Source organism: Pangasianodon hypophthalmus, chromosome 12 (assembly GCF_027358585.1).
Source record: "Pangasianodon hypophthalmus isolate fPanHyp1 chromosome 12, fPanHyp1.pri, whole genome shotgun sequence".
In the NCBI taxonomy this organism is placed as follows: domain Eukaryota; kingdom Metazoa; phylum Chordata; class Actinopteri; order Siluriformes; family Pangasiidae; genus Pangasianodon; species Pangasianodon hypophthalmus.
In genome coordinates this window covers 614,030-625,290 of record NC_069721.1, presented here as the reverse complement: position 1 = coordinate 625,290, position 11,261 = coordinate 614,030, and the positions used below count along the sequence as shown (strand labels likewise).

The 11,261-nt window shown below is 45.2% G+C and overlaps 1 protein-coding gene across 4 annotated transcripts in view; it reads right to left on the bottom strand.

Moving 5' to 3' along the window:
• Positions 1-11,156, bottom strand: part of btbd16 (BTB (POZ) domain containing 16) — a 29,370-nt gene extending 18,214 nt beyond the window's left edge. For 3 of the 4 annotated variants that reach the window (XM_026928112.3, XM_053238543.1, XM_034309248.2), the window contains exons 1-6: positions 10,745-11,156; positions 10,034-10,196; positions 7,633-7,702; positions 5,509-5,606; positions 5,198-5,326; positions 2,842-2,988 (exon numbers count right to left, since the gene is read on the bottom strand). In XM_026928112.3, the coding sequence (XP_026783913.3) occupies positions 2,842-2,988; positions 5,198-5,326; positions 5,509-5,606; positions 7,633-7,702; positions 10,034-10,196; positions 10,745-10,789 (652 nt within the window). In that variant the 5' untranslated portion in view covers positions 10,790-11,156. The remainder of the gene's footprint in view (positions 1-2,841; positions 2,989-5,197; positions 5,327-5,508; positions 5,607-7,632; positions 7,703-10,033; positions 10,197-10,744) is intronic. The other variant, XM_026928113.3, reaches the window with a different exon arrangement.
• Positions 11,157-11,261: the final 105 nt, after the last annotated feature.

Here is an 11,261-nt window from a genome sequence, read left to right as displayed (position 1 = left end):
GAGCACAGAGCACAGAGCATAGAGCACAGAGCATAGAACACAGAGCATAGAGCACAGAGCACAGAGCACAGAGCACAGAGCATAGAGCACAGAGCACAGAGCATAGAGCACAGAGCATAGAGCACAGAGCACAGAGCATAGAGCACAGAGCATAGAGCACAGAGCACAGAGCATAGAACACAGAGCACAGAGCACAGAGCACAGAGCATAGAGCACAGAGCATAGAGCACAGAGCACAGAGCATAGAACACAGAGCACAGAGCACAGAGCACAGAGCATAGAGCACAGAGCATAGAACACAGAGCATAGAGCACAGAGCACAGAGCACAGAGCATAGAGCACAGAGCACAGAGCACAGAGCACAGAGCATAGAACACAGAGCATAGAGCACAGAGCACAGAGCACAGAGCATAGAGCACAGAGCACAGAGCACAGAGCATAGAACACAGAGCATAGAGCATAGAGCACAGAGCACAGAGCATAGAGCATAGAGCACAGAGCATAGAGCACCGCAACTTTGACTTGCAGGGCAACAAAACCGCTGCATGTGCTATGTCAGCACATTCACTGCTAAGCCACTAACCCCTCTGTCTGATCACAGCCGTATTACTGTGCTCATTAAAAGGACAGGAACTAACCACACTGCACACACACACACAGCTTACTGTACAACATTCAGATGAGTCCAAAACAGCACTGAAGAGATCCAGAAAACGATCAGCAGCCACGAAATTCAAACACTCTTAGACACCTTTCTGGACACCACATACACTCACAGTAACGAAGGCCTGAATCTCACTGTTAGGAATATAAACCATATTTTCATTAGGACTGCACAAATCTTTCAAATAAAACAATTTAGAAACAAGCTGAAAAAGCCAACCGATGATAAGTGGCTTGATACAGAATGCCAAAATATTAGAAAAGAATTAAGAAAATTATCCAGTCAAAAACACAGAGACCCAAACAATACAGACTTACGCCTTCATTACAGTGATACGTTAAGACTTTATAAACACACACTCTGAATCAAAAAAAGCCCAATACACACAAACACAACTGACACACAAACACAACTGACACTAACTGAGGAGTCCATAAACACTAATAGTTTCTGGGAGCACTGGAAAAATCTAAATAAATCTAAATCTGAACTGGTACAAAATGGTGACATATGAGTCAGCCACTTTAAAACAATTTATACACCAAATAACAATCACAACAAAAATGAACACACAAGAATTGGCTATAAAAGACTCGCAGAATCCCCTGGAATCCCCCATTACTGAGCAGGAACTTTCAGACACATCAGACGCTCTCAAATCCACAAAAGCGAGTGGGCCTGATGACAAGTAAAAAAATTCCAGTTAGCTTTTCTTAAATAATTCAACATGATTCTGAGTGTCAGTTATTTCCCTGACATCTGGACTCAACATCCTGTAACACCCTCTTCAGAAGCCGAGATAAATTCGACCCTAATCAAACCCGAGGCGTCTGTGTGAACAGTAACATGGGAAAGGTTTTATGCAGCATCATTAAGTCTTATAGACTTCCTTATGAAACACAGCGTCTTGAGTAAAAGTCCGAATGGATTCGTACCAAATCACCGCACCAGCGATCATATTTACACGTTACACACTTTAATCGACCTACACGTTAAACAAAGCCAAAACACAATACTCACATGTTTTATACATTTCCAAAAAGCATTTGATTCTATCTGGCACAAAGATCTATTTTATAAAATTCTTGAAAGTGGTGTAGGGAGTAAAGCACATGATGTCATCAAATCCGTGCACACAAACAACAAGTGCGGAATTAAAAGAAGTAAATTGTTCCCTCAGGAGCGTGGAGTAAGACAGAGTTGCTGTCTAAGCCCTACACTATTTAATATATATATATATGTTAAGGAATTGGCCTCCATTTTCGATGGAGCAGCCGGTCTCACTCTACACGACTCAGAGAGTAAACTCCTGCTGTATGCTGTAAGTATTCACTTTAGGGACACACAAAACAGAACATTGTAAAGAGTACAATTCCTTTACTTTCAGTGCAGCAGTGAGTGAGCTGACAGAGAAAGCACCAGGACGTTCTACACAATTAAAAAACATTCACATTCCAATCCGGCTCAAATTAAACGAATCAGTAGTGGAACCACTTGTGCTGTACGGTAGTGACGTCTGAGGGCCACTTACACACCAACACTGGGATAAAGCTGAAATTATGCACACACAATTCTGTAAATTCTACAAGTTCACTGAAACACTGTGAGAGCTGAATTAGGCCGATTCCCATCGCTGCTCAACATTCCACCTAAAACACAGTGACCCCCCAGGAATATCACTACAAACCCCACAACGCCGAGAGCTGAGCCGAGAGACGAGTCTCTTCACCCGGCTGGTGCTGAACCTCAGCTCTAACACACACTGACACACACTGACACACACTGACACACACTGACACACACTAACACCGTTCTACATCAGGAGCAGCCGCACACAGGAACAACCAGACCTCAACAAATTATAACACTACAAAAACAAAACTACATCATCTACTGAACCACACACACACACACACACACACACACGAGCACAACTGAGAGTGGCACACACACACACAGAGTGGCACAACTCTGAAAAAGTGTTTGCCCTGTCGTCCGAGGGTGGGAGGGTCATACTCTCTCTCCCCTGTCAATCACACTGACACTAGCCAATCGTAGGTGTCTGTGAGCTCAGGTATGAGGAAGAGGGCAGACAGCGCTTTCCTCCGAGTGTGTGTCTCAGCAGTTTGAACAGATGTATGCACCCACATAGCACGCTTCTAGTGAACGTCATTTACACTCTTTCGTGATGCAGGGATCGTTTATGTTCAGCTGGAGCAGGATGGGACGCGTGAGGCTGCCTCGACTCTTCCCCATTCCTGCGTCCTGTCTCAGTCTCATCTCCCTGCCTCCTCGCCACACACACCTCTCTCTTACACTGCTCTCTGCAAGAAACCACACACACACACACACACACACACACACACACACCTCATCAGGGCATTACATTTTTACCAGATAAAAATATTTTACTTCAGGTAAACAGTCTGCAAATATCTGATTCTGAAAAATGGCATATTAACTATATTAGCTCGTTTGGTCTGATCTAACACCTAATAAGACGTTTATCTCGTCTTCTATCAGATAAAAGCTACATTTAGTTAGCTAGTAATAACCACTTGGAGCGAGTGGGTTGTTTAAACAACACGTATTTATTCTCTGCACGGTCGGAGTCATTGTTAGAGTTTTTCACACCAAACCTGCAGCAGAGACAGAAGCGCAAGACTGAAGACAGTCTTTCACCAAAGTCTAAAACTCTTTCTGTCTCTCCTCCCGACTTTCTCAGGTCTGTTTAGTCTCTGAGTTTTGTGACACTCACACTTCACTCCACTGTTCCACCGTTTTCCGAGTCGATCCCAAGCAGCACTCATGTCTCACTTCTTACACGAAATGTCAGGACAGAACGATTACACCTGGCAGTAGCGTAACCCGGGGATGAGGAAATATTCGGGATTGTTATACTGATTAAACATGACGTGTCCATGTGTTTTGGGTGGATGTCAGACAGCAGCAGGAGCGGGGAGGACACAAATCTGTCATGTGAATCAATTAAGACATGATTTACTATCAACCAATCCCGAGAATGAGTACAGTAAGATGCTAGTAATATTAGAGTAATTATATTTTATCTAATAAAACCGGATTAGAGCTTCATTTTCTTCCGATGGTTCATTTTCTTTATCTCTCGTCACCTTGATATCCCTGAGCTCACAGTGTAGTGGGGTCTCTTTCAAACACAAACGGGGGAAAATGAAACATTCGGATTGGTTAATCCTGTTTCTCATCAGTTAATAGCCAATAAAATGTGTTTACACAAACTAAAGGACGTGTTTGGGGCGGTTAAATGTCGGATCATGTCGTGTTTCTTCCAAAAACTAAACAATAGAAAAGCTGTAACATATTCATTCAAACCCAAAAAAAAAAAAGCTTCTGTCGTCTGCCATTTTGTGTAATTTGGACTCTGATTGGACAAGGTGTGTTTAAATGATGGACTTTTACTCTCTCTTCTCCTCCGAAGGCGAATAATCCACGTCCATTCTGTTCATTAATGCCGTGACAGTGTTTCCCGTGCCGCCTCACCGACGTGCGAAAAATAGATCTAGGGGGCGTGTCCATGTGTGTGATCACCTGAATACCACGACAGTCCCTGATTGGCTGCATGAATCTACAGTCTGGGAGAGAAAGAAATCAGCCGCAGCCTCGCTCTTCGCTTCTCCACAGCGTTCTGTGTGTTTTTATTACGACCTGTCGGTGGCGCTGTTGAGCTCGCGAGCACAGAAATCCAAACTCGCGTGACATTTGCTATGAAATAATGTGGAGCGGACGCCAAAAAATGAAATAACAGCCGTCTCTGGAAATCAGGTTTGTAATGCGAACAGCTACACACACGCACACACACACAGTATAAAACATTAACCAACATTCCCCTTTAGAATTTCTCTCTCCCTCTCATACACACACACACACACACACACACACACGCACGCACACACGCGCACAATCCTACAGAAGTAATCCAATACAAATCCACCAAGAAAGTGCATGAATTATTGCACAGCGTAGGCTCTGAGTGCTCGGGGGAGCTCATTTTCTGTGAGAAAACAGAAAGTAATGCGTGATGCTGCTTCTCTCAGCTCAACCTAAGATTCGGAAGACTAATCCTGCAAATTAAATTTGGTAAAAAAAAAAAATTAGTCTTATCTGCACAGAAAGGCCGGGAGCTAGTTGAGATTAGGTGATGAATAATATCAACATCAGTGAATGTTACTTCTAAAATAATTTGTTTCAGTCCTGCTTACACACTGCGGTGGGGCAGTCGTGGCCTAATGGTTAGAGAAGGTGTGTGTGTGTTCACGACTGTGTGTGTGTGTGTGTGTGTGCACTTGGATGGGTTAAATGCAGAGCACAAATTCCGAGTATGGGTCACCACACTTGGCCACACGTCACTTCAGTTCAGTTCAGTTCAGTTCAGTTCACGCCTGCTCCTGACACACGCTGCTCATCGTTAATCTGTTGACTGACGCTACTCTGACTGCGTTAAACGCGTCTCTGTGTGTTCTGTGTGTGTGGTTGTATTTGTATTGATCCAGTCACCGGTTCTTTCCTGGAGCAGTGTGTGTCTTTGCTTCTTGGAGGTGCTGTAGAGCTCAGCGAGGGTCTCTGATTCACACAGGTACGGACAGTGCAGCTCCCAGATGCTCCCGAAACACTCCAGTACTGCGTCTGGAAATGGAAAGAAAAAACCCCAAACATTAACGCATGCACATTTAAAAACACCTGCATTAAACCCTGACATGAGGAAAGCGCGATATCTGCAAACTGTGTGTGTGTGTGTGTGTGTGTGTGTTACAGCGGGAGATGTCATGGCTGGGTTTAAGGACACACACAGAAAGTTCTCCCGTTACCTGGCTGAGCGCTCTGGACCACCTCCTGAGAGACGATGTAGAAGGCGTGATCAGGATTTGCAGATGTGTGTGACAGCTGGATGTTCTGCGATGTCCTGCTGAGAAAGTTAAAGTCACGCAAACACACGTCACAGTCGCAGGTCCGAAACTCAGAGACGCGTCTCTATCACCAGGAACCGCTTTTATTTCCAGCGCTGATGAGAATTTCAGAATCCTGTGTGTTTACGGCTCTAACAGCTTTAGAACTTTCATACTGCTGATAAATATGTAAATGTTTTTTTGGTTTGTTTTTAAATGTCTTGTAATTTTTCTACATTATTTGGAAGACAGATTTAGAAGTGAGCAGTTAAAAGTCTTGCTCAAACGCCCGACTCTGACTCTCTAAAAATCACACAACTTTAAAATGACTTCACGTTTTATATAGAGAATACAAAGTGTTTTATTCCTCTTACACCACAACACAATGCCAACCATTAAATGCCAAGGTTTTATTTATTAAAGAATGAGACATCATACTTTTTATCCATTTATAGTTACGTTTAATGTTGTGGAACGTCTGTGAAACAAGTTAGCTTACATTACGGCAGCTATGAACATTCGCTCCCTCACGAGCCTCTCTTTATATCTCTCTCTCTTCAAGTTAAAAAACGAGAAACTGCAAATCCTCTGTCCTGAGAATGTCAGAAAACGTAAAGTTACTGTATCTTAAAGCACTGATGATGAATGAACTCTCTGTCAGTAAATAATAAATAAACAGAAAATTTTACTTCACACACATTTTTACTGAGTTTATAATCAGCGGAGCGTCCGCTGTACACGTCTAGCCGTTACTATGGAAACCATAACCTATTAGAACGAGCGCATCGATATAAACCTTTACTACAGTTAATACAGTTTTTAATATACTTTTCTGTAAGGAGACGTTTATGTATTTATTAAACATTTGTGGAAGGAGTCTCCAGTCTCAGTGCTTTGTAACAGTCCAAGGTAAAGCTGTAACTTTAAGGTTTATATCTTGTTAACTTTTTATCAACTTTATTATTATTATTATTATTAACTTTAAACATAAGTCTTGTGATGTTCAACAACATTAAATGTAATCTAAACTAATCTAAATCTAAGGGAGACACAGTCAGAGACAGAGAGAGAGAGAGAGAGAGAGAGAGAGAGACAGTCAGAGACAGAGAGAGAGAGAGAGAGAGAGAGACAGAGAGAGAGAGAGAGACAGTCAGAGACAGAGAGAGAGAGAGAGACAGAGAGAGAGAGAGAGACAGAGAGACAGAGAGAGAGAGAGAGAGAGAGAGAGAGAGAGAGAGAGAGACAGAGAGAGAGTGAGAGAGAGGGAGGGAGAGAGAGAGGGAGGGAGAGAGAGAGACAGAGAGGGAGAGAGACGGAGAGACAGAGAGAGAGAGAGAGAGAGAGAGAGAGAGAGAGAGAGAGACTATAAACTATAAACGGGTTTTAAAAAAGTATCACATTAAAATCTGTAATGAAGTCATCGTTGGCCAATCGCTGTAGTATAAGATGGTCGTGCTGTTATAGGAAAATAATCAACTTCAGGTGGTAGCAGTAACTCTGCTTCACCACGCCGTGCTGTCGCTGATTCATTTCCTGTAACAGCACACCCAAGGGGAGGTGTAAACCGACTTCCACTGTATCTGTAGAATGAAACATAAAAGTATTCTATTATCTGACGTGCGTGAATAAAGCAGATAGATTTCAGTTTCATACCAGGATTATTTTAACTAGCTGAAAGTGATCTTTTAAATAAATAAATAAGTAAATAAGTAAATAAGTAAATAAAAGCAGAGCCCCTGCCAGTGGTTATGTATTTAACGTATTTTCATGTCTGATGGAGTGAAAACAGCTCTTGGTGGCGGCGCTCTGCACTCTATTGTGTCCGAGTGATCTCGTGATGCCAGCGCGGCTGGCGCTGCTCTACTCCGCCCCCTCCTTCTACACCTCCCTCTTTACACCACCCGCTGTGTGCAGAGCCACGCCAAATTAAAGATGATCCTCTTCCAGGATGATAGCGTGTGGCCTCGTGGGCATGAAATCTGCCCCCTGAGAGCAGAAGGCTGTTTCTGAGCTAAACGGGAGGCACAGGCGCGCTGGGCATCGTACCAGAGTCCGGCGTGAAGAGGAGGCGGCTGCTGGCTCGGGGAGTCGTCACGCCGCTGCTGGAGTGTGTCCGCTGGAATACAAACAAACACGTGAAAAGAACTGCTGTGTGTGTGTGTGTGTGTGTGTGTGTGTGTGATAGGATTCATTCACATTGTCAGTTCTCATTAAACCTCCTGATATGTGATATGATTCTGTATGATTCTGTATTTCAGCGTATTTTTTACTTGTTCTGTGCTTAAGTGCGTGAACAGCCAATAGCGTTTGAGATACGCCAAGCCACGCCCCCGCGCGATCTAAACACACCTGACGCTAGGTAAACACGGAGCACGGTGAAGAGTTTATAACGCGAGTGAAGAGTTTATCAGCTGTGGAGGATTTCTCTCCACTTTAACCAGGACGACTTTAATCCCAGACGCCGAGACGCCGTGTGTGTGTGTGTTTGGAGTTATGGCGTACGTGTTTGAGGCGAGGTCGAGCGTCAGCGTTGCCGATGGCGACGGAGAGCCGCGGGGGTCGTGAGTGGGAGATAAAATGATATCACTGACTCTCACTGATGGAGACGGGAATAAAGACGGAATTCTCCATCAGTCTGACGGAGCGGCGTTCCGACACGCTGGTAAAACTCTCCTTTGAAAAAGTCACATGATCACCAGCTCACACAAACTCCGCCCCCTTTCACATGAATAAACTCCGCCTCCGCCCATTTATTCTCAGCTGGAAAAGGGAATAGTGTGTGTGAAGACGCGCGGCCAAAAACACACTGATGAACCACGTTTACTGCTAACGAGCCGCTACTGTAGAGCAAGACACGCCCCCAGGGGGCGGGGCATATACACTCTAGAGAGCATTTAATTGGAGGAACACAAGATTAGTGCAGGACGAGTCATAAAAAATTTTTTTTATTGTTTTCTTAAAGGTGACGAACTATATAATTTAAATCTAGACATTTATTCTAAACATCCTGTCGTTTATTGTCTGTAACTTTAAGAAACAAGAACAAATATTGTGATTTCAGTAAATCCGTCCTGTTGGATCATACAGACACGCTCGCTCCACCTATTACATCATTCACCGTTTGTTTTGCTACAGTGCTGTCACTCACATCGACCAATATCAGATACGCACTGCGCTCGGTAATTTATTTCAGACCGGACTCAGACGCTTGCACCCCGCGCGGCCGTCAGCTAAAACCTGGCACTCATATCAAAAGCCATATTGTCTTCTGCTTCTGCCTTGGCGTGATTATTTGCATTTCTTATAAACTCCTGTGCCAGCTCTCCAGGAGAGCGGTTCAGCACTGCTGCCAGCGCCATGGCACCGTGTTGGCAGAGCTGCTTCTCACAGAGAGAGAGAGAGAGACAGAGAGAGAGAGAGAGAGAGAGAGAGAGAGAGAGAGAGGGGGGGGGGGGGGGAGGGAGAGAGAGAGGGGGAGAGGGGGAGAGGGAGAGAGGGGGGGGGAGGGAGAGGGAGAGAGAGAGGGAGAGAGGGAGAGAGAGACAGACAGAGAGAGAGAGATAGAGAGAGAGAGGGGGGGGAGACAGACAGAGAGAGAGAGAGAGAGAGAGAGAGACAGAGAGAGAGAGATAGAGAGAGAGACAGACAGAGAGAGAGAGATAGAGAGAGAGAGGGGGGGGAGACAGACAGAGAGAGAGATAGAGAGAGAGACAGACAGAGAGAGAGAGATAGAGAGAGAGACAGACAGAGAGAGAGAGATAGAGAGAGAGACAGACAGAGAGAGAGAGACAGAGAGAGAGATAGAGAGAGAGACAGACAGAGAGAGAGAGATAGAGAGAGAGACAGACAGAGAGAGAGAGACAGAGAGAGAGATAGAGAGAGAGACAGACAGACAGAGAGAGATAGAGAGAGAGACAGACAGAGAGCCAGAGAGAGAGATAGAGAGAGAGATAGAGAGAGAGACAGACAGAGAGCCGAGAGACAGAGAGAGAGAGAGAGAGAGAGAGAGAGAGAGAGAGAGAGGGGGGGAGAGAGAGAGGGGGGGGAGACAGACAGAGAGAGAGAGAGAGAGAGAGACAGACAGAGAGACAGACAGAGAGAGAGACAGAGAGAGAGAGAGAGAGAGAGAGAGAGAGAGAGAGAGAGAGAGAGTGTGGGGTCTCGGGTTGCACGCTGTGGTGTGGTACTGATACGACACGGCTATCTGCCAGACTCTGACCCACAGAGACGCTGCTGCTGGTGATGCTGCTGGTGATGCTGCTGGTGATGATGCGGGACACGCAGCGCTCACAATCATCTCACTGTTACGCCGCTTTCACACTTTCCTAACTTTCCTAACTTTCCAAACCCATCGTTTAATCCCACGTGATTCTCCCCAACTTCGTCGACTGTAAACCGTAAACAAGCCCAACAACGTAAGGACTCGGCTCAGGACGCCGGCTCTCACCTGAGCGCGTGGATCTGTGCGGCGTGTGGACGCAGAGCCCCGCCCTCGTCGCTCTCTTTACCTGGGACTGACCCAGTAGATCACCTGGGAGGGGCGGAGCCAACTGCCAGCGGTTTGTGTGTCCGGTCTGTCTGCGCTGCCGTCCAGCCGAACCAACACACATCTGCAATCACACACACACACACACACACACACACACACACAGATTAATGGAAGGGCTGCACACATAAACAAGATCTTTATTCCTTGAACTTTATTTATGGAAGGAGTCTCCAGTGTCAGCGCTTTGTAACAGTCAGAGGTAAAGCTCTAAGAGGAGTTCACACAGACGTTCCACAGCTATTCCAATGTAACTATAAACGGATAAAAAGTACGACATGTTCTTTAATTAGGCAAGCTGCTGTGGTGTAAGAGGAATAAAACACCCGGGGAGGTGCTGTCGTAGAAAACAATCGACCTCTCTTGAGGCCACACCCTCCTGTAGTTGATTAATTTCCTCTAATTGCACAACCCCAAGTGTTGAAGACTTTAAAGCGTTAAGAGGTGATGAGTGTAGAGGGAGTCTTTCTGAAATCTTTCTCTCTGTTCACTTTCAGGGGAATTGAGAATGCTAGCACTGCACTTGGGAGAGAAATAGAGAAACATAGCTCAGTTTGCAGAAGGATGTATAAATATATAAACAGTAAAACAGGTCATGTTTGCTGGACTTACTGGACAGTCCCCTCTGCTGTGGGCGCTGGGGCGGGAGCTTAGCATCGCGCTAGCAGCTAAACTGGGCTAAATTACCTCAAAATCCCCTAAAAACAGGAAAATAACTGTCGTCTCCCCGCGCTAAGACCTCTGCTGCAGGGAGGAGCGGGTACAGACTGGCCACAGACTACAGCACAAACACTTTATAAATAATAAATAAGCGACTTGGGAACTTTCATGGCTGGGGTTTGTACTGAGGAGAGTTTCGGCGCGAGCCCGCGTAGCCATGGCAACGAGTGGCCTCTGCTGATGGCGGAAGTGACATTTCGCCATTCATTTCGTTCATAGATTTACTTTAAAATTTAATTTTGATGGAATTCTGGCCAGTTATTGTGCGTTGTATTACTAAACTGAGATACGTGTTGAGGCCTGGTTATTTTCTTACAACATATTTGCGAAGTGTTGTCCTCGCCATGATTGTATGCACTTTAAAAAAACTACACATCCCATAACCCCCCGCTCTTCAGCCTAGCCAGCT